Source organism: Agelaius tricolor, unplaced genomic scaffold (assembly GCF_023055355.1).
Source record: "Agelaius tricolor isolate 1412-34295 unplaced genomic scaffold, bAgeTri1.0.p SCAF_18, whole genome shotgun sequence".
NCBI lineage: Eukaryota > Metazoa > Chordata > Aves > Passeriformes > Icteridae > Agelaius > Agelaius tricolor.
The window spans coordinates 17,618,078-17,641,399 of NW_027269278.1; the positions used below are offsets into that span (position 1 = coordinate 17,618,078).

Consider the following 23,322-nt stretch of genomic DNA (forward strand, 5'->3'; position numbering starts at 1 on the left):
ACTGCACCTGCAGAGAGGGACAGAAACCCCACAAGATTTCACCTCCCCAGTGGGGCTGGGCCAGAGCTGACCCAGGGAAGAAATTCCTGCTCCACATTTTCCCCCAAAGCCACATCCAGGGGGAAGCAGGGCACAGAGGTGGTGCCCTCACATTTCCTCCATCATTTCCTCACCTTGCAGCTCAATGCTGGCCAGGCTGCCTTAGGAGCTCCCTCTGGGACCCAGGAGCAAACATCCCTGGGTTCAGGGGCTGTGCTGGACCCCAGGCTGTCCCCACAGAGCTGGAATTCCCGTGCTGCAGGAGGAGCAGCACCACTGTCCCCTCACCTGCACGGACAGCAGCTGCTCCTCTGCCACACACCAGGCACAGGAGGGAGGAGAAGCCTGGAACAGAAACACCTGAGCTGGGCAGAGCCAGGAAAAGCCTCCCCTGTCGTGGTGATTGAATAAAAGTGCCCAAAACAGCACAAAATAGAGAGAGGAAGAACCTCAGAGCCAAAAGATCAAATCCCCAGAAGATCCCAGCTCCTCCCTCCCCACAGCCCTCAGGGGATGGACCCAGGGGATTCAGGCACTGGTATAAAATGGGTGTCACATTTCAGAGGGCAAAATCACTGCAAGGTTCAACTGCTTCCAGAGATACTGAATATAAACAAACACTTTATTTGTGTAAATACTTCTGCAAAAGGCTGCAGTGAGGAGATACCAGCTGGAGACTGGTGCAGTACTCCAGAAACTCAGTAACATTTTCTGGACTAAAATGGTAAATCTGACAGAATCAATGACTCAGAGGACTTGAAACACTTCTAGAAAGGGTCACAATTGTTTTGGCTGAATATCATTGAATACATTATCTATGGTTAATTAAATATGGGTTATAATAAACCATTGACTGTGATCCTGCATTAAAGCAAATTCAGTAACATTCACATTCTCTGGTGTTCAGTGCTCCACCTCCAGTCAGCACAGAGCAGGGCTGAGGAAATGCCCCCATTAGGCACCATTCTCTCCTTCTTATCCCACATATTTCTAGTTCCACATTATCCCAAGAATTCCCACAGAGAGCCTGAGAAAACCAACACTGCCTTGGCTGTGTGGAGCAGCTTCACCCCAGTTTTACAGAGCTAAACATTACAGAAATCCCCATTAGCCACATTTACCCCAAATTCAGGAAATCACCATCAGGATGATGAGCAAAATTGGATAAAATGGTCTGAACTGTACAGCTTTTACCTCAGGAAGTGTACCTCATTTTCTAGGCTGGTAACAGCAGTTTTAAACAAGCATGGATGAGAGACCAGGCCAGAGCTGGGAATTGGCCTCTGCAAGGTCTGCCAGCCCAAAATGTGCATTTCACACCCCACTGGCAGCAAATCCCCACCAAACACCTGTGGGCACTGGGAGCACCTTTCAATACACAACACACACACATTTTGGGGCAAATAGCAGCAGTTTTTACTGACCAGCTGGAAAATGAGCATTCAGGAGGGAGCAGAACCCAGAGCTCCCTGGCTGTGTCACAGAGCCCCTGCTGCCACAGCCACCAGGCAGCTCCACATGCCCTGCTCTGCCTGCCTGGAGGGAGAGCTCAGCTTCCAGCCAGCCACAATGGGCACAGTTATGCTCAGGAGGGTGGAACCAACCATCAGCAACTTGATTTCCATAGTACAGAGTCAAATACACCAAGAAAATGAAATCTAACAGTACAAAATGCTTGAGAACATTCTGTTTCCAAGGTGCTAAACATGGGGGCTTCCTTTCCCCCAAAAAATGGGCTGAATATCTCTAGAAACTACCACAGATCACCAAATTCTCTACTTTTTTTTTTTTTTTTTCCTGCTTCTGGCCTTCTTTACAACAGCTGGAGAATATTCTGACCCTTCCAAAAATGCACACAAGACACCAAGATTGTGCTCAACAGGTTTACTCAGACTGGACTCTTAAATGCTCAAGAAAAAGGCACAGATTAAAAGAGACTCTGATGACTCTTTTGAACACAGCAAATGGAATTGTTGTTTATAAGGAAAAAAAATACTGCTATGAATTGTATGGGTTGAAAAGTTCAAATCTTCTTCCCCTTTCCTAATTATTGGCCTTCATTAAAATGGAACTTAAATTAAATTGTATAAACATATGAAATAAAGTCTCAGTATTAGGAAGTTTTGTTTTTGTTTTTTTTTGTTTCCTCTATGTACAACTCTTAGTATACAATTTGTACTTTCCATTTTACATTTAACTACATCCTCCTGGCCACGGGGAGAGCCGAGGGCGCCTCGGTGGGAAATGCTTTGCATTTGGAAAGGAAAAAAATCCTGCTTTTTCTTGGCCAGCAGTGCCAGGGGAGGGAGGGCAGGCCGGGGGCACCCTCAGATGTAGTCATCCTCCACGGGCTCCCCGTTGACGTCGCAGTAGTGGATGAAGATGGCCACGACCCTCTGGAACACGCCCCTGCGGACCTGGCGCAGCTCCGAGATCTCCTCGCCGATGGTCTCCATGCAGATGTCAGCTGAGAGCTGCCCCTTCCTCCTCGGGGCGTAGATGGTGGCTGGCCAGAGACAGCAAGGAACAGGAGATGTTTGTCCCAGAAGTGCTCCTGCCCCAGCCAGGCTGGGTCTGCATTCGGGCTCCAAGAGGAAAAGCCTCCCTCGAGCGGCCGCCTTTAAGGGATGCTCTCTCCTGCCTTCCTCAGGGCTCCCCACAGCTCCAGCCCCCAAGTCCAAGTGGCTGGGAGTGAAATGAACCCCAGAGCACCAGAAAGCCTCTCCCTGAGTCCTCTCTGACATAATTCCAGGTTATCCATTACTTAAATGTTTTATAATCCATTACTTAAATGTTTTATAAATAACAGCAATTGTTATAAATTGCAAATAAAGCAGCAGCGCTCTCCTGAGTTTTCATGGCTTTAACACCATGACTCTTTAACATCCTTAAATACTCTTAAATACTTATCATCAATTCTTTGGTAATTCAGACCTCATATTGAACTACAGGCATCAAGCCAAGCTAAAATAAAATTAAATTACATCAGTCCAAAATAAAATTTTAAAAAGAAATTAAAAAATAAAACCAGAGAAAAGTATAGCCAAAAAAAAAATTATAAAATCTCTTCCTCATCCTCTTGAGATTCCTAAACTGAAGCTGGGTAAGAATATCCAAACCAGGATCAATTAAAAATACCTCTAATGAAGGTAGAGGTATTTTTAACCAGGATGTGCCTAATTAAGTAATGGAAGAACATTATTTTTCTCTGCTAGCAAGCAAGGTTTTTAACTGAGCCCCAGGCCCTGCCTACCATCATATCTGAGCAGACAAGCTCCTCAATAGAAAGAGCCACATCTGCAATAAATTCTAACCCACATCATCTCTGTGCCAGAGTTTCCAAGTCCAGTTTTTAACTTTTATATCAAATTTCTGTGAGTTTTCTCACTTTTCTCCAGCCCACCTTAACACCAGATCTACCAAAACCAGCCTAAGGAGCAGGAAACTGAGAAGGAAAGGGAGGCACTGCCAAAGAAGCAGATCTGTGAAGAACCAGAGCAGGGTACTCACTCCTCTCATCGTCCTCAAAGTCGTATCTGGCGTAGCTGTTGGGCTCTGCTGTCCTCAGGGACCTGAGCCAGGGGAAGTCGGTGATCATGGAGTAGGGAGCACCATCCACAATGCCTGCAGGGGGACAGGTCAGGAGCCAAGAGGAGAAAACAGCACCCCTGCAGCACCAGCACCCCCAAACTCTGATCAGCACAGAGCAGCTCCTCCCTTACTCCCCCACTGAGCTGTTTCCCCACTTCCTCACAAGGAATATTCTCCACATCTCTGGGGATGATGCAAAGCTCTTCTCTCAGCAAGGGGCTGAGCAGGAGCCCTCAGCTCCCCACAACTCTCTCACCTTCCAGGGTGTAGATGTCCCTGCCCCAGGGGTACTTGGGGTATTTCTTCAGGTCCTCCTCAGTCCTGGTGGCCTCAGGGAAGAACTCATATTTAATCAGCTCTCTGGGGAGAGGGAGGGAGAGAGGGGTCACAGCCAGGAAATGGGGAGGTGGCAGGGACAAAAAGCAAAGGAGAAATCCTAACACACAACCTTCCCTTCAATGAGCCTGAATCCATGGAAAAACTGCCCCAAGAGCCAGCTCAGCCTCCATCCCTTCACTCTGGAGAGCAAGCACAGCCAACAGGGACAGTGCAGAACTGCTGGATGAGATCCACTGACACAATTCCCTGTGTGCTGCTGGGAACTTCCAGGAGCTGATACTGACTGAACATCACCTTCCACAGAAACCAACACTACTTCCTGAAGCAAACCACTCTTTTAAAAATGACTTGTCTTCAGCTTTGAAGACATCTCCTAACTATTCCAACAACTTCAATGTACAACTGAATTATTGCTGGAGGAATGTGAGGTCATTGCTGGAGAATTTATAGGATTTTCCATATGGGTTCACAATCTGCTTTATACTAAATACATCTTGACACTGGATTTACACTGCACCACCCAGAATTCAACCTTCAGTAGTAACCAAAGGTTGTTTTGTGTGTTTTTTGGTTTTTTTTTTTTTTTTTAATTTGGGTGGAAAAATAGAGCAAGTCTGGAGCTGCAGCTGCTCCAGGACACCAGGGCAGAGTCCCTGGAGGGCAAATGCTCCCTGGGGAGGGTCAGGGCTCTCTGGATGTGGGCAGTACTCTCTGGTGGATGTTGGCTATGGTGTCTCAGGGCTCTCTGGATGTGGGCAGTACTCACTGGTTGTGGGCAGTACTCACTGGTTTATGTGGGCAGTACTCACTGGTTGATGTTGGCTATGGTGTCTCAGGGCTCTCTGGATGTGGCAGTACTCACTGGTTGTGGGCAGTACTCACTGGTGGATGTTGGCTATGGTGTCTCAGGGCTCTGGATGTGGCAGTACTCTCTGGATGTGGCAGTACTCACTGGTTGTGGGCAGTACTCTCTGGTTTATGTGGCAGTACTCACTGGTGGATGTTGGCTATGGTGTCTCAGGGCTCTGGATGTGGCAGTACTCACTGGTTGTGGGCAGTACTCTCTGGTTTATGTGGGCAGTACTCACTGGTTGATGTGGGCAGTACTCACTGGTTGATGTTGGCTATGGTGTCCATCCAGCTCCTCACCCGCACCTTGTTGCGGACGTTGGGGGGGTTGCTGAACTCGTGGATGATGCAGATGTGGTAGGGGTAGGGGCCACTGAAGATTTTCTGCTCCAGAGTCAGCGTGTCCACCTGGGGACAAAGACTGGTGAGCACCACAAACGCTGCCAGGGGGCTGCAGAGTCAGGAGCAAACAGGTATTGACCAAATCCCCGGGAAATGCAGCAATGGGAGAGAATTCTAACAGCACAAATAAATACAGGCTGAGGGCAGTGAAACCTCCTCAGGGCAGCTTTGCCAATTTATCTTCTTGAGCACTGGAATTGGATGGGAAATGTCTAATTTCAGGGAGTCTTTCCCAACTCCAATGTGGAAATAAACTCCATAAAATTAGAGAATGGTCTAAAGCTACTTTTTTCTACTTGTACTAATTTTTGTTACAAGGAGGGGATCAGTGATTTGGGGTTTTATTCCCATCTAATATTTTTACCACTTTCCTTTAAGAGATGTGGTTTCAAAGCAAAGCTGATTTTATGGATTTTATGTACAATCAACCTTCCCCTGTTGGCAAACCAAGACAGGAAAGTAGGAGAGGAGAAGCACCACACAGGGATAAAATCAAACATTCCCAACCTTCCAGATCTTAAATGAAGCCCTCAGAAATCCTCACCAGATGATTTAAACAGCTCCCTAAATGTCCCTGCTTCCAGCTCCTACACAGCCTGGGGGAGGAGAGGGGGCTCCCAGTCCCACCAGTGTCCTGCAACAGTCCAGCACCAGGAGGGGATGGAGCTTTCAGAATCCCAAACTCTGCTGTTGCTCAGGAAACAGGACATGGGTCAAGGATTTCAGATCCCTGTGCCATGCTCTGCTCACTCACAGCTGCCAGGAGCACCCAGGCTCTCACAGTCTGAGTTATTCAGTTTGAAATGAACTCAATGCACCTGTCCTAGGGTGACTTTATGATGCTGGGATCCCCAATCACCTGCTCTGTTTATGCTGGATATGAAGTTCTGCACCTTTAGGAGTGCAGTTTACAATACCCTCTAATGCAGTGAATTAGAGAGTATTGTAAACTGGAACTTAGCAAAGTTCACTGGAGATAGTGAACTTTGATATTTAATCTAGCAGAGCAGGTTCTGCAATAAAAGCCCTGCTGGGTTCACACACCACATTTCAGGGCTGTGCTGTTGTGCCATTCCCTGGCCCAGCTGCAGGGGAGCCCAGGGAGGCCAGGCTGGCCCTGTACCTGCTGCATGGGACGAAGGTAGATGATCCTGTTCCTCTCTGGGGGCATCCTGAGGATCTGATCCAGCACCTGATCCATGTTCAGCTTCTTGCACTGCGCGTAGTCAAAGCGATTCACCACGGGGGCATTTTCCACCTTCAGGTGCTTCAGCACACGGCACCTGGTGGCTGGAAAAGGAAATAAAACACCTCAGGAGCCTCCTGTCAGAGCATTTCAAGGCTGGCAGGTTCAAAAGAAGGCAAACAAGCAATAGAAGTTCCATAAGATTATATAAGTGTATCAGATATAGCCCAGCTCTTCATTTTCTCCATATTATCATCAAACTTTTCTGCTGTGACCCTGCCAGAACTGGCCTTTTAAAATGCCTTGTAAAATTTCATCTAATAACCTTCTCCTCCCTCTGTTTCCTTTCACTGAAATGGTCTGAGGACTGCCACAACTTCCAAAATCAGCTCAAACACGGAGGACTGGGAAGCCACACAATGGGAAATAAAATTGTTTCCTTTCTAGCAACACTGCTCATGTTATCACAATTGCCTTCAAAATCAATGTGTGCTCTAAGTATTCTGCAATAAAGAAATAATTCTTTTCTTTCTGCTAAGTAGACAGATCTGATGTCAGAAGGAAAAGTCTTCATTTGGATGGTGCAGAAAACAATAAATGACCCAATCCAGGAGCAGTCACACCCTGGCATGTGAAACTAATGCAACCTAAGTGCCAGCACTGCAAACAGATTTTTATCATGTCAAGGAGCAAAAGTATCATCCTGTCAGCTGAAAAACCTAGGGGAGAATGAAGAAATGAGAGAAAAACAAGGTACTCAAATTCATTTCATCAACTCCTAATTACTGTATTACCACTCTTCAATAAACATCTCATCTCCCTAATTGTCAGATCATTTCAGCTGTTGATTTTCAGATATTAATCTTTATTAAAGCTGCTATAAGAGCCATTCAGAGTGGGAAGCAGCAATATTTGGAGTTCTAACTCATCAGCAATGCAGCTGATGAATACAAAATGAGCAGTGGCCTGACTTGAATTCTTTCTGGAATTTCCAATAATGCCAGAGGGAGGAGGCAGCCCTGCCATGAACCACATACCATGGATGAACATCATTTTGGGGCAGTCTTTCAGCACCAAATCTGTTATTCCACAGTTGGTCAATGTGATTCCTACAAGGTTTTTGGATTTCAAAGTCAGTACCTGGGGAAAAGGGAAAAAAAAGTATGAAAGGTTAAAAATTAAAGAAAACTAAATTGAATTTTATGAGATACAGGAGGATGTGAATTAACATAATACAGCTTCAGTTCCCAGCAGGTGTTTATGGTGCTAAAGGTGCAGGGGTGAAGGAAAAGCCCTTACCTGAACATGATCATCCTCAATCACAGGGTCACTGGTGCTGGTGGATTTGTCAGCTGTCCTTTTCCTCTTGGTGGTTTGCCTTGGCTTTGGCTTTGCTACTTCTGGAAACAAAAACACGGCAAAATCTTTGCTCTGCTCCATGCCAGGACAGCTGAGAACAGCCCATGACAACTCTTCCCACCCAGGTAAATCCAAACACCTGCCTGGCTTCAGAACAAATCCCTGCTTGCTCAAACCCCACTGCCAGCTTGGTGCTCAGAATTATTAAATAAATAACTTTATAGGTGAAAACCCAGGAATGCTGAACCTACACCACAGAAAGATGTGGAGCCAGGGGAAGAAAAGATTCATGATTAGGTTACACTTGAATCTCTGCAGGAAACAGAACATCCTTGACAAATACAAGACCCAAAATAACTTTAATGTTTAAATAGCAGAAATTATCTCAAACTTCTGGAAAATCTGTTCTTTGTAACTGTCACTAAATTTTTCCTAATACTGCAAAGGATGCCCAGGTATAAAAATCCTTTAATGTTCCCAAGCTCCACCAGGGACCTCAAATTCCTGCTTGATTTGAGAGCTGAGTCTCTGAAAAAAATCACCACAAGCATTACTTCCAACACAAAGAGGAAAAAAATGCCCTAGAATTAATTTTCTGTCATTAACACAGCAAAATGAGAAATTATTTTACTAAAACTAAGCTGTCTTTATTAAAACATATGGCATGTGCACAAAGATCCCCAAATTAATTACTGGTCCTAAGGTAGAAAGCAGACATTTAAAATTTATTAGCAAGATCTCTTCTTGAAACCTGAGCTGCATCTACCTGCAGAACATCTGAGGTGATTTAGGTTTTGTTAACACAAAAACATTAAATAAACTGGAGCATTAAATAAACTGGAAAAACACCAGGATATGAAGTGTTTGAATCATTCCATGTTAAGAGAGGCAGGAATTTGCCCTCAATCATCCCTACCTCCAGCACTCACAGATGTGTAAGCAGCACATTTCATCCTTCAGTTTCATTTTACCTGCCAGACATTCCCAGCAAAGAATCCTGGATATATGAGGTTGTGCCACACTAAGATGATTATTTTGGAAACCAAGTATATTCGAAAGAAACAGCCAGTTCCCCTCTCACATCTGTTGTTTTCTCCCTTCATTCCAGCCCTTCAGGGGTTTTATTTTATGTCAGGTGAACAAAATAATAATGTGAAGCATGAAGGTGTTTAACAAAAGGACAATCTTCAGTAAGTTTGATCACCCTGCCCTAAACACTTGGAAGCAGAACCCAATGCAGGTCCAAAAGCCTGGCTCAATTGTAATTATGACTTTACTGGCTGATAAAGCACCAGTTGTAACCTCTGCCCTCTTGTTCAGATCTAAGTGTAGCTGCTGCCTTTGCATGGAGTGTTTTATGAAGAGACAACTTCTGTTTCAATGAATCACAGCCTCCACAGGCAGGCAGAGTACCAAAAAATTGCATTTGCTTTTCAATGGAGTAAAGCAGATACTGGTTAGAATGTATGAAGAGCACAAAAAGAAAGAGCTGCACGGAGGAAAAAGTCAGTGGCACTTTCAGAGAATCCTGGTGATGGCACCTGTGTTCCATCAAGCTCTGACCTTTCAAACCACTGGGGTTTAAACCCCTGACTAACAAGCTGCACCTCAGAGCTCCTGGGGAGCTGCAGCTGCTCACTGCATGCCCTCAGCCCTTCCTGTGGCTGTGAGTCCTACCTGGCTCTGACACCAGAGGCACGTGGGACAGCCTGCTCCTGGCCCTGGTCAGGGGTCTCCGTGGGTACTCCTCCTTGCAGTCCAGCTGCCAGCCCGGGGGCTGCGTGCTCTGCTCCTGGCTGCCAGCCCCACAGGCACTCCCACTAGTCCTGTCATGCCCAGGCTCTCCTGCAGCCCCACAGTCTGGCAGTGTCCTCAGTGCAAAGTCTGGCCCGTCCCTGCAGGCCCCGCTGGTGGAGGGGCTCTCCCCATCCCACCCCCCGCTCGTCCTGTGCTGCTGTGCCCGGGAGCAGCAGCGGGAGCACACGGAGCCCTCCTCGGGCTCCCTCTCACTGCACCCATCCCTCCTGCAGGGAGAGCAGCCACACTGCCTGCACTCCTCTGCAGCTGCTGGGCTGCTGCCAGCAGAGTGGCTCTGGGCTGCCTGGGCACAGTCAGGGCTGGGGGAAGCAGCGCTGCAGGAGCTGGGTGCTGCCGTGGGCGCCGGGGCGTTGCTGCAGCTGCCGTAGGAATCCTTGCTCTTGCTCCTCTCGGGCATGTCACTGGCTGCTTTCATGTCAGCTTTGATCTGCTCACTGGTCACCTGGCAGCCCTTCTCACAGCTGCTCTCCTCCACGGGGAACTGCTTGGCCTGGCCCCCGTGGCTGGTGCTGCATCTCTTCCGCAGGGGGGTCTTGCCTTTGCCGCTCACTGCGGGAGGGAAGGGAGGAGAGCAGTGAGAAACCCCAGCAAACCTGAGTGCTCCTCTTTGAAGGTACTGAAACACAGGGATGTGTTTCAGGAACACTCCCCAGGAATGGCAATCATTGGTATTTGTGGCTGTTGCTGCACCTTTGGAACATCTTGCAGCTGTTTTTGGAGTGATGTGCTGGAGGGTTTGCCACACAAATCCACCAGATTGTCCAGAGCAGCTCAGTGCTCACACAGGCACAGCAATATGAAAGACACACTGATAGCAGAATCAAATATGGAATAGTTTGGGTTGGAAGGACCTTAAAGCCTCTCCAGTGGCACCCCTGCCATGGCAGGGACACCTCCCACTGTCCCAGGCACTCCCAGCCCCAGTGTCCAGCCTGGCCTTGGGCACTGCCAGGGATCCAGGGGCAGCCCCAGCTGCTCTGGGCACCCTGTGCCAGGGCCTCACACCCTCCCAGGGGGGGATTTTTCCTAATATTTAATCTAGAGAGGCTTTTGTTTTCTCAAATATGAGGAATCTAACAGGAGCAGACAGGGCTGAAGTTCACGTTTCAGCAGCAACACCAAGCTCCCCCTCCTGGTCTGGGCAGCGCTGCCAGCAGTAACAGCAGGCTCAGCTCACAGGTGAATAAAAACCCACACAAATCATAACAGAACTTAATCCCAGGATCCCTGAGGTTGGAAAAGCCCTCCCAGCCCATCCAGTCCCAGCTGTGCCCCATCCCCACCTTGTCCCCAGCCCAGAGCACTGAGTGCCATCTCCAGCCTTTCCCTGGACACCTCCAGGGATGGGGATCCAACCCTCCCTGGGCAGCCCCTGCCAAGGCCTGAGCACCCTTTCCATGCAGGAGTCCTCCTGAATGTCTGCATTAATCCTCTCAGCTCATTACACTACCCCAAGCCCCAAATCCCCAATATTGGCAATACAAAAGTTCATGTAAGTTCCCTCCAAACACAGATTCTTTCCCCCCTGAAACCAGAACTGCCACCCACACTGTGGGCTCACAGGCCTGATAAATTCTGCCCACTTGGAATCCCACAGAGGAGCTGCAGGTCTCTGATCAGTGCAGCACCACTATCTGTGTTTCTGTACCTATGACTGCAGCTCAAACATCTCCTTCCACCCTCACTCTACATTCCAAACCAAGCTGGAAATGAACCTGAACCACGTGGAAAGACTGCAAGTTAAGAAGGAATGTTGCACACCTGAAGGTTCTCTGGTTTCCACTGGATCCCTACTCTTCTCTTCCCCATCTGAGTAACTCTGTGTAATGCTGTTGGAGATGCAGGCTCTGGAAGTGCCCATGTTTTCCTCCTCATCCTCACTGTCTGAATCATGGATGGTAATAGGAGCTGCTTTTACAGCAGGTTGAATTCCACTTGGTCCTGAGAAGAAGAATATCAGCATTTCATGTAAAAATTAACCAAGCATGGATTAAAGGGCTGAAAATCTTTTAGCACTGCTTGAAAAACTGATAAGAAATTAATTGGAGTCAATTTAGTCACCAATTCTGTGGGCCCCTCACTAAAATCTAAATGGGAGAAGAGCAAAATACTGCATGTCAGCATTAAAGCCTTCTGGTTTGGAAGGGGAGGAGTGTCACAATGGAGTGTTACTTCAGGCTCTTGGGATATTCAGTAGAAAATTATACTGTCCAGCTAAAAGTGGCAATAAAAGAATCAAGATTGCCTTGTGTCACTAATTAAATTAAATTAAATTAAATTAACACTGGGGCAAGTTGTGTGGCTTGAGAAAAGGCAAAAACAACCCAAGTGCTGCAGTGAAAGAACTAAGGCCATGAACACCAAGAGAGCAACAGGACAAGTTCATTGAGGCCTTCTAACTTTTATTATACTGAGCACAAAAATCAGGTTTAAGGTCAAGGTATTTCCCTGCACATGCAAAGAAAGCTCTGGGCTGTAACAGAGAATAAATTCCTTCACAGAACTAAGCTGGGCTAACATCATTATTCAAAATCAGACAACCCTGCTGAAGCCAAACATCCAAAACCAGAGTTAGAGTGGAAAATGAATCCCTCAGGGAGATACCAGGAGGTGATTTCTTCCCAAACCCAGTTACCTGCTTGCTCCTCATCCACCTCCATGGGAACAACAGCCTGGCTGGGAGCTGGCAGCTCGTCCTGGCCCTGCCCAGCAGCCTCCCCTTCCTCCTGTGCCACCTCCTCCATCTCATTCAGGGCTGCAAAGGGCAACAGGAGGTCAGGAACAGGAAACAGAACAAACTGAGCCCTCAAACACCCACAGGAAATAAATAAACACTGCCTTGATTCCTTTGGTGAGCCTCTGGGCTTCACAAATTATCTCACAGATTTGTTCTACATCTCTGTAGCCAAAGCCCAGCCTAACTTTTGGGGCTTAGTTCGCTCAGATTAAAGCTCCACACCAGGAGCTGAAAGAGCAACATGCATTCAGTGCAGATTCCCATCTTCACCAGGAGCCTGTGTGAGGGGGACTGCAGACAAAATCCCTCCCCAAAGCTCCCCCAGGATTTCCCTCAGCTGAAAATCCCCCCAAAAGCCCCCCAGGATTCCCCTCAGCTACAAATTCCCCCAAAAGCCCCCCAGGATTCCCCTCAGCTACAAATCCCCCCAAAAGCTCCCCAGGATTCCCCTCAGCTGCAATTCCCCCCAAAGCTCCCCAAGATTTCCCTCAGCTACAAATCCCCCCCCAAAAGCTCCCCAGGATTTCCCTCAGCTACAAATCCCCCCAAAAGCTCCCCAGGATTCCCCTCAGCTGCAATTGCCCCCAAAGCCCCCAGGATTCCCCTCAGCTGAAAATCTCCCCCAAAGCCCCCCAGGATTCCCCTCAGCTACAAATCCCCCCAAAAGCTCCCCAGGATTCCCCTCAGCTGCAATTGCCCCCAAAGCCCCCAGGATTACCCTCAGCTACAAATCCCCCCAAAGCCCCCAGGATTACCCTCAGCTACAAATCCCCCAAAAGGCCCCCCAGGATTCCCCTCAGCTACAAATCCCCCAAAAGGCCCCCCAGGATTCCCCTCAGCTGCAAATCCCCCCAAAAGGCCCCCCAGGATTACCCTCAGCTACAAATCCCCCCAAAGCCCCCAGGATTACCCTCAGCCCCAATCTGCTGCTCCTCAGCAGGGCCCTCCTGGCGCAGCTCATTCTCCTCGTTCTGCTCGTTGGGGTGCTGGTGGTTGTTGTGGTGCATGTTGGGGTTGTTGTTGTTGTTGTTCTGGTGGTTGTTGTTGTTGTCATTGTCATTGTTGGAGTTCTGATTGCTCACCAGGGCAGAGGAGACCCCAATTCCTGTGCCTGCACTTAGGCCCACACGAGCACAGCCCTGAAACAAAGGCAGAAATTCAGATTTGAGAAGATGGAGCTGTTATCTCAACATCCCCTAAAGGCACCAGGGAAACCACTCTGCTGGAATGTCTGGGACAGCACAACACTGCCAGGGAAACTGTCCCTCAGATTTCCTGAGTGCAGAATCCATCTTCAGGCTGGCAACTCCAGAACTTCAACTCCTAATGAAAGGGAAAGTCCTCAAAGCACTTCATTTTAATCTATGAATTGTGTTAATCTATTAATTTGCTGTGGGATGATGACATGAATACAAACAGCAGATCAGAGCCTTCCCAGCACTCCAGGTACCATTAATGGCCAAAGGAAGCAGGTTTTACACTTTCCATTGCCTGCCAGCAGCTTACCAAGGATTTGTGTTAGATGTGGGGGGGACAACACGAAGAAATAAAATTCCGAAGCTCTGAAAGCACTTCAAAAGGAAAATACTACCTCCATTTACCCAGCAAAAAATCATAAAAACCTCTAGATGAAAAAACAATACAAAAAGCAGCAGCACAGTGAAATATCAGCAGAGACCTTGAGAGAATCAGTGAGTTTTACTTTTGAGAGAATCAATGAGGTTTTTTTTTCTGGTCACACATTCATTCCCTGCCACTGCACCCATTTGCAGAAGCAGCACCACTCTCCCCATCATATGATGCTAAAAGCAACTGCAAACCAAAGTCATTTATTACCAATCCCTTCAATTAATGACAGCTTTGAGAAGAATGCACACTGGTGTGCCAGTGAAATGGAAACAAGTAAAAACCCTGGCAATGGGAAAAAGCCAAACCATTCCCTGGAATTTACCTTTGGAGGCTCTCTAAACATCTGGTCCAGAGAAATGAACTCCAAGCTTGGCAGTAACTCGATGAACTGACTGAAAGAGTCCAGCTTGATGGCATGGCACCTCACCAGGGTCAGGTCAACCAGGCGCGTCCACCTTGAGTGGTCTGGAACACAAGAGAGGCCTTTCCTGAGGGATTCCCACCTCACTCCTTGTTTATCACCCCCTCTTCAGATCTGAGAGCAGCAGCCTCTGCACCTCCATCCTGCTCCCAGCATCACCATGGCCCCAAAGCAAGCATCATCTACTGTACTTACTAACAACAGAACAAGCAGTACTAGAGCAGAGAAATTCTGGTTTAGCACAGAAATTCATATAATAGCTCTGAAATTTCAAAGGTGTGCAATACCTGTGATCCAATTATTTGGGTTATGTAGATGTGGGCAGTTGTAAATGACCAGATACTTGATGAAAGAAAAAACTTCATTTACAGCTTTCATACCAATATCTGTAATAATTCCTGGGTTTTCAACCACATCAGCCAAGCCGTACCTCACCAAGTCCGTACTCGTCATTTTACCTACAAAAGAGAGGAGCAGACACAGCAGTAAATTTGTCTTTTATAGCAGGATTTTCTAACTCCCTACTGATCAGATCATTCCTTTAATAAAGCTCAGCTTTCCCAATTTCAGGGAGTGAGGAAAACCAGATTTGGCCGTATGAGATCAGCAGCCTCAATACATGCAACATTAATATTCTCATTAATCACTGAGAACATGATGGAAAACACAGCAATTTCTGTAATCCTTGTGTTATGTATGGATATAAAAAGTGTCATACACTGTAGTAAAAACTCATCAACGTAGCCTAGGTGAAGAGTTTCAAACTGTGGGAATTCCAGTTCAGCCATCTTCAAAGCAGAAAAAACACCATCTTTGGTCAAGGAAGGCTGGATCCGCACTTCGTGCAACCTGCAGGGAATTCAGAATTGCTCCTATCAAAATTCAGGCCAGAACACAGAAAACACTCAAGAAGGTGCCCTGCTCTAATAAAACAGAGAATCTGGCAGGACCCAGAGGGCATTTGCAGTTATTTTAATCACAGAACAGTCTTGTTATGCAAAGTTTGTATGTGTATTCCTTAAACTCTGATGGTTGTTCTGGCTCTTGGAAGTCACTTCTAAGACATCTTTTTTGAAAAAGGGGAAGCCAAGAGAGAGCTGAAGGGAGGTACCTTCGTGCAGCAGTTATGATGAGGTAGCCAAGATCCACTTCAAGTGCATTCTTGCAAGCTCCCAGAACTATAGTGTGCAAATTCCTAAAACCACCTGGCAAATAAAGAACAGCTTCTTACACTTCAGCCTCACATCACAGCCCTCAGCCCTACACATGTCTACCAGTGTTGTCTTAACCTTTTTCAGCAAATTAAAAAAACAAATATTTGCACCTAACTCCTCCAATCCTGGTTCATCAACAAATGTAGCTCATTAAGAGTTAACTGCAGTTAGAATATCAAAATTATACCCAATACAGAGCATGTTCAGCACTATGACCATAGTTCCAAACACTCAAAAAAGAACATGCTACAGACAAAAAGCCCCCAGAATTTGCTAAAGCTTTAATTTATTTATTTATTTCTATTTAGGTATGAGGGAGTAGGAGTTTCCCACCAGATCTCCAGCTGTCTTCTACCACGTGCTGGATAAGTCCTCCAAGAAATGGAACACGGACCAGCTCCAAGTGCTCCAGATTCCTGGCAGAAGCCAGGCCTGTCACCAGGGGAACATACTTCAGAGAGTTTGTGGGTCCTGCACACAACAAGGCCAGAAAGACAGAGCAGATTGTTCACTTCTCCCTGCATTGTCCCATGGAAGAACTAAAACACATCCACACAAATCCCTCTAGAGCAGCAAGCCAACAGAACCACACAGCACTAAGTAAGGGACAGGACAGGGAGAGATTTCTGTCCAACACCACAAATCAAACAAGGGCTGCTCTGAGAATGTGGAATTCAAGACTTTAACAGAACCAGATTTCCTCCATGCTCTACCATCCCCTTCAGACAGGAAGAATCCCTCTTACCAGCACAGTTCCTCATGACAAAAGCACGTAAGCTGATACAAAGGAAATCTTTAAAAGGCTGTGGTTTGGTGAGTCTCACCCACTTCAAATAAAGGTGCCTCAGCATTGGGATACAAGGAATCTCAGGGACATTCACCCCTAATAATACATAAACAAAACAAACAAACATTTTAAACAAGCTTTAAACTAATCCTCTGCATGACAAATTCCTGGCTTTCAAAAGGAAGCTTTTCTGTGCTTTGTGGCAAGTGAGAAAAGCTGTGAACACTTGAAACACAAGTTCTTCACCTTGGTTTGTCAAAAATTCTTTAGAACTTGCCCTCTGCACCTGCTATCAAATATCCAACTAAGATCTCCAAGATGCCACAGCCCAAACTCCCTCTCCTCCAAAGAATTACAAATCTGCAGAGTTTCAAAGCCTTTAAATCCACCTGTGTTGAAGCCAACTACTTCACCACGACCACACTCACCTACTAAGTGCAAAGTCTGAATTTTAGCTCCTATAGGAATTTTCAGCTTGTTCTCAGGAGGAATTGGAAAAGCACCATTACGATTACGAAACTTCCCTAAAATGTGGACTTGGGGCATGTATGTCCAAATAGCTTCCACCAGCTCTAAATGAGAGGTCTCAACACCCTGGATAAAAGGAAGCAAAGCAAATGCTCTAACACCAGTTCAACAACAACATCCTCTTAACCATGTAAACTACAGAATGCAGCGTTATTTCACTTTTCATTTCTAGCAAGACTTGTCTGTTTCAAAGCAGAGGGATCAGAGCTTTAATTCCTTGCTGGGCTTAAGAGCACCTGGGATTCCCAGTGGTGCAACTAAAAATAGCTGTGATCAGCAAACAGGGTCACAATTAACTCCTCCCTGTGCAGCCAGGCCTAAACCAAAGCCCTGGAAGCACCAAGTCCCTGTCACAAGTTTTAACAGTGTTGAAGGAGGTTCTCTCCCAAGTCCAGCCACTCACCAGCAAATTTGGACAGGCCTGCAAAGCCTCTAAAACTCCAGGAATGCTGAAAGCTTCGTGGCCACGGACTCGGCGCCTTTCCAGATACCTGGGATGAAGACCATAAAGTTGTTCAATGTCTGGCATCTTCCTCAGCAGCGTTAGGAAGCTGGAATCAGTGAAACCTAAGACAACAACAACACATTTGGTATTGGTGTGGCAGCAGACACTCGGCTCTGAAGGGAAAGCCAAACACACTTCTCTCTTTATGTGGCAGTACAAGTTCTGTGGTGTTGAAAAGATGCACTTGGTGAAGCAATAGCTTGTCTTTTACTTCCACATTCTAGAAACCATGACCTAAATACTCTGCCTTGAATTTTGCAGGTTTGCTACAGGTTTCCTTCACAGGAGCTGCATGGGTGCAGGGCTCACTGTGCTCTCTCCCTCCTCACATGAAGCTTTGTGCGTCTATTTTTCCTGGAATTCCATTTATCAACTCCATGGGTCAAAAAAATCCCAGCTGGATCCCTTATTTCAGTTCACTATTCACCACAGCTCACATTTCTCACAGAAACAGGATGGTTTCTTAAAGCAAAGGTTTATTTCATTCTAGTGAAAGACAGCATATAAAAAGGATTTTAACTGGCTAAGTTGCTTGTATTTACACCAATTTTAGGTTCGGTCTAAACACCTGCTTAATACCAGCCATAGTCAAAATCTCAATTTGCAAATCCTCTCATTTTCAGAATTCCCTCATTTTAGCTGTGTCCCCACCAAATCTCAGCAGTGCAATTTAAACCCAACAGAAATCCTGGTACTCACAGGGTTCACCCAGACTGACAAATTTATCTATTGATCTGCAGGTGACTCGAGGTGTGACATCAAAACTTATCCTTACATTGTTAAGTGCTGGCAGATGAGTTGCATGCAAACAGCCTCTTCATGGCATAACCCCTGGATAAACTCCCTTCCAGCAATCAGACAAACACAGATTGTACTGACAGGTGCCTACAGAGCACTCCCAGTCACAGAATCACAGAATGAACTGCCTTGGAAAAGACCTTTGAGATCATCAAGTCCAACCTACGACCTAATACAGCAATGCCAAATTTGTATTTACACGCAGACAGAGACTTGGCAAGCCACTCCCCAGAGCAGGCAGGCAAAGGAAGGGGAGATCCAGTCAAGTGCAGGGTTAGTGGGCAGAGGGGAGAGGCAGGGAGCAGCTCACCTGTGGGCATGTACTCCCACCAACGCCCCGCACACAGATCCACCACCTTGACCACGCGCAGGTACAGCGTCACCGCCTCCTTCAGCTTCCGGGACAGGCACTCCATGCACATGATGTCCTGCAGGGGCAGGTACCTGGGGACAGCACAGAAACCCTGCTGCAGCCTCCAGCTGGCCCAAACACAGCCTGTACCTGGGGACAGGTACCTGGGGACAGCACAGAAACCCTGCTGCAGCCTCCAGCTGGCCCAAACACAGCCTGTACCTGGGGACAGGTACCTGGGGACAGCACAGAAACCCTGCTGCAGCCTCCAGCTGGCCCACAGCACAGCCTGTACCTGGGGACAGGTACCTGGGGACAGCACAGAAACCCTGCTGCAGCCTCCAGCTGGCCCACAGCACGGCCTGTACCTGGGGACAGGTACCTGGGGACAGCACAGAAACCCTGCTGCAGCCTCCAGCTGGCCCACAGCATGGCCTGAACCTGGGGACAGGTACCTGGGGACAGCACAAACAGCCTGCTGCAGCCTCCAGCTGGCCCAAACACAGCCTGCCTGCAGCACTGGGGCATTTCTCACACAGCATTGCCTGGAGTTCAATCCAGAGTTCTGCTAAGCAGTGACTCAGCATTCCTGACACTGAGTGTGGAACAGTCACACAAACAGAGCATTAAATGCCCAGATGATTTGGTTCTCTGGTATATCATAAAAACACAGAACGTTTGGGTTGGCAGGGACCTTAAAGCCCATCCAGTGCCACTCCTGCAATGGGCAGAGACACCTTCCACTGTCCCACGAGGCTCCAGCCTGGCCTTGGGCACTGCCAGGGATCCAGGGCAGCCTCAGCTGCTCTGGGCACCCTGAACCAGGGCCTGTCCACCCTCCCAGGGAACAATTCCTTCCTTAAATTCATGCAAACCAACCCAAACCCAGCCATTTCCATCAACAGGTTTGATTAAGTTACTTTCTTTTTCTAGCACGTACTGCAAGGTCAACTCCCAAATGTTTTGGAGAGCTGCTGTTTTCCAAGAACTTGTGGGTGAGGCATTATGTTTTGGATAACAGGGCTGAGTGAACATCTGGAAGAAGGGCTTTGCTGCAGGGGAGGTCACATCCTCACCCCAGATCCCTGCTGCAGATGCAACAATTCCCAAAAAATCATCTCAACTGTGCCCAACCAAAGTGTATTTCTGCTCTAAAATCATATTTATAACAGAATTAAATAACTTATTTATTTCTTCTTCATTCTAACATTCATGACGCTCACATAAATTAATTTTCAGTTTACAAATGAATTTTGGAGACTGAAAAAAACATTTGTCATCCCTTTTTATCCACCACTCCACTCACGGTACACCCATTGTTTGCTGTGTCAGAAACAGGTGAAAAAATAAAGAACTCTAAAACAAGAAGCACTGAACTGATTTCTGCCAGGCTGCTCACCTAAAGATGTGGCAAAGCACTTCATGAGAGAGTTGGTTCATGTAATCTTTTGGCTCCTCAGCTTTGGTAGACTCTGCCCCTTCCCTGCTCACTGCTTTCACAGTTTTCCGCCGGGGCCCCATCTCTGCTGCGAGCTCTGCTGGGAGGAAACGGGCACAGAGTCATGAAATTCAGGCACCTGAAACACAGAGGGACACAGCACAGAGGGAACAGCAGTGCAAAACCCAGCTGTGCTTTCATTAGACACAAGGGCTCACCCAAAACCTGAGGATTCTCAGACAAACCCTCTCAGCTGAGGGAGTGATGAAGAAACGTCACCACAGGTGTAACCAGAGGTCAGCTCTTTTCATTAATAAAAAACCTCCCAAGATCCCACCCTGAGATCAAGGCAGTCACAGGGAAGCTGTGCAGGGTCACCAGCTCAGCACCAACTACAATGTTCCAGTGCAAAATAAAAGAGCAAAGTCTGTCCAGCAGAAAAATGATTTATTTTTCTTTTTGGAATAAACGGGCTCCAGCTGATCACTCTCCAAAAAATGCCCCGTTAAAAGCCCTCAAACCAGCTCCTCTTGGAGGGGAGAACAGCAAGTAAAATATTCAGGGTGCTGAGTTACAGATCAAAGGCACAGAAAAACTGGGAGTCCCAGGAAGCAGCGTGCAGGATCCTCTCTCTGCTCCTCCCTGAGCTGTGTCCTCCCCTCTGCAGCACTCCCAGGCTCTGGGGCTCCAATGCTTCATGTAAAACCACCCACAATTACCATGGAAGCAACAAATCAGCAACTAAACAAAGATGAACTCACTGCTGACAGAAAATCACCTTCTAAGGATGCTGAGAGATCCTTTCCCGACTGTTCCTGGCAAAGATTTATTTTATTCTAACACAAGAACAAGAACGAGGAGGGCAAAGCATCACCAGCTCAGTGAACCTGTTAAACAGGTTGGATGCCAAAATTCAGTGGATTGAGGATAAACAACTGGAAAAAAAAATGGCAGATTTTGGAAAAGCTTTCAGCAAGGCCTTGTTGCAGCCAAAATTTGAAATACTGACAGCTCCACTGTGATCTAATTACTGCAAAACAGGTGGTGCCACACATTTTGGGTGCATTTTCCCCACTTGGATTTGTTGTTTGACCGGATCTCTGCTCCTTTGGACTGGGGGAATTCTCCAGCCAGGAGTGAAGACCCTGCGTTTGTTGTTCTTTTTTGGGGCAGGCTGGAAGGGCTCAGTTTGGGGTGACCGACCTCATAAAGCCCAAAATTAACTATTTATAGACTGAATTCCGAGGAAAACATCAATCCCCAATCACCTGGGATAACTCAGTTTGAACAGAGGATTGCAACACAACCTAAAACCTTCCAGGCTGGCACAGCCACGTGCTGGGAACAATCCAGCAGGAAAGAGAACAGCAGAAGCACTGGGGCAAAAGGCAAGAGAAATGAAAATATTAACAGGCAAAGCAGGAAAAACCCTGCAAGACACAAATGACTCCAGCACAACCCGCCCCTGCCACGAAGGGGGAGAAAAAGGATTTGTCTCCATGAGTCTGCAGTTTCTGCACAATTAAAGCTCCTCCTGGGGTTATTCTGAGCTAATGAGCACAGCTTTAACACCTCATTCTACATCATCGAGCTGACCCCATTTAAAAATAAAAGACAACTCTTCACAGCAGGAAGAGCTTTATATATCCAATAAATCAAACGGGATTTTGCGGCCCCCACCTCAATTTATTCCCGACAATGAAGGTCGCACGAAACAACAGCTCGACGTGCTCTGTTTTTGATGAATAAACACCCCACGGACCTTAAAAAGCCTAAAGAACCACGGGGAGACTCCGCAGCAGCGAGAAATGAGGAAAAACGCAGCGAGAGCAGCCAGGGCCGGGCCGGCAGCGCCGGTAGCGAGGGGCGCTCCCGGAGCGGGGGAAACGCCAGGACGCGGTGCTTTGTGCCGAGATGAGCCAAGGAAAACCAGGCTCCCCCATAGCCCCGGCACCGCCGGTCACTCCCGGGGGACCCCCGGGGCCTGTGACAGCGGGGCCGGCCCGAGCCCGCGGGGCCGGGAGGCGGCGGCGGCCTCCGGCTGCCCGCCCCGCCGCCCCGGGGGCCGAGCCGGCCGCGCCCCCGTCCCCTGGCGCTCGCTGCCCTCCCCTGGCGCTCGCTGCCCTCACCTGCCCTGGCTCCGCTCGCCGCCCTCGCCCCGGTTGTGGCCGCGGGGCAGCCCCGGCCCCGCTTCCTGCGCGGCCCCTTCCGCCAGCGCCGCCGCTTCCTGCGCGCCGCTTCCGCTTCCGGCCGCGCTAAGGCGGGGGAGCGGGGGGGAGGCACCGCCCGGGCCGCGCTGAGGGCACTGAGGGCACCGGGGACTCTGAGGCACCGGGGGCTCTGAGGGCACCACGGGTTCTGAGGGCTCCGGGGGTTCTGAGGGCGCCGGGCGTTCTGAGAGCATCGGAGGTTCTGAGGGCATCGGGGACTCTGAGGGTGCTGAGGGCACCGAGGCATGGGAGGTTCTGAGAGCACCGGGGGCTCTGAGGGCTCCGTTCGGGGCTCCGATCGGGGCTGGGCTCGCTCAGCACAGAGCGACAGGGACGGGAGTCAATGGAGGTGCTGGCGCAGTTGCAGTCCCGGCTGTGCCGAGCTGAGGGACACCCGCGGGATGCAGCTCCGAGCGGCCGCGGCTGCGGGAGGTGCCCCTGGCAGGGCGGGATGAGATGGGCGCCAGAGTCCTTCCAGCCCAAACCATTGCAGGGTTTTGTGAGCATCCGGCCCAGCTCCTGGCCCTGCACAGACTCCCCAAAATCCAACCTGAACTCCCCTGGCCCAGCCCCAGCCCTTCCCTGGGTCCTGTCCCTGTCCCAGAGATTGGAGCTGCCCCTCAGGAGGAGCTGCAGGAGTCTCCCCTCAGCCTCCTCCAGCTGCACAATCCCAGTGCCCTCAGCTGCTCCTCCATGGCCCCTCCAGACCCTCCCCACCCTCATGCCCCTCCTTTGGAGGCTCTGCAAGGTTTATAAATGATTTTCCTTACAGAGTCTCTACCCTGGCCCCACACGTGTATTTGCAGCATTGTGCAGGTCTGCGCTGAAGCCTGGTTTTAATGGCTGTGTTTGGGTGGATCCCAGCAGAAATCACAATTCCCTCAACGTTTTAAAGTCATGTTTCATGCAAGCCCCGAGGGATTGGGTGACAAGGCTCGTTCATCAGCCAGCAGACTGCTGGTGAGTTATTTTTTGTGAATGACAGCGTGCAAAGACTCAGCTGCTGGTTCAGTGACAATCCCAGAGGAATCCACAACGCTCTGTGGCAGAGTAGGAATAACAAAATAAATTCTTGACAATCCCTGTGGATTTTGGATGTGTCAACAACATCACTGAGGTT

The 23,322-nt window shown here is 48.4% G+C and overlaps 1 protein-coding gene across 10 annotated transcripts; it reads right to left on the reverse strand.

The window, feature by feature from the left end:
* Window positions 1-640: 640 nt before the first annotated feature.
* On the reverse strand, window positions 641-22,231 carry FBXO38 (F-box protein 38). 10 transcript variants are annotated; one of them, XM_071443629.1, is made up of 22 exons: window positions 22,122-22,231; window positions 19,954-20,089; window positions 18,513-18,646; window positions 17,303-17,466; window positions 16,800-16,965; window positions 16,330-16,467; window positions 15,918-16,055; window positions 15,482-15,575; window positions 15,089-15,219; window positions 14,658-14,828; window positions 14,272-14,414; window positions 13,231-13,459; window positions 12,219-12,338; window positions 11,345-11,524; window positions 9,443-10,132; window positions 7,706-7,806; window positions 7,444-7,546; window positions 6,344-6,510; window positions 5,081-5,226; window positions 3,887-3,990; window positions 3,550-3,663; window positions 641-2,545 (listed from the first exon to the last, which is right to left on the reverse strand). In XM_071443629.1, exons 2-22 carry the CDS (start codon window positions 20,073-20,075, stop codon window positions 2,367-2,369), a joined length of 3,534 nt encoding a protein of 1,177 aa, XP_071299730.1. In that variant the 5' UTR covers window positions 20,076-20,089; window positions 22,122-22,231; the 3' UTR covers window positions 641-2,366. The 10 variants fall into 10 exon arrangements, 6 of the variants coding, with proteins under 6 accessions (XP_071299730.1, XP_071299732.1, XP_071299733.1 ...); XM_071443631.1 differs by having other exon boundaries at window positions 19,954-20,092; window positions 22,122-22,214; XM_071443632.1 differs by having other exon boundaries at window positions 19,954-20,131; window positions 22,122-22,202.
* Between the last annotated feature and the right edge of the window lie 1,091 nt (window positions 22,232-23,322).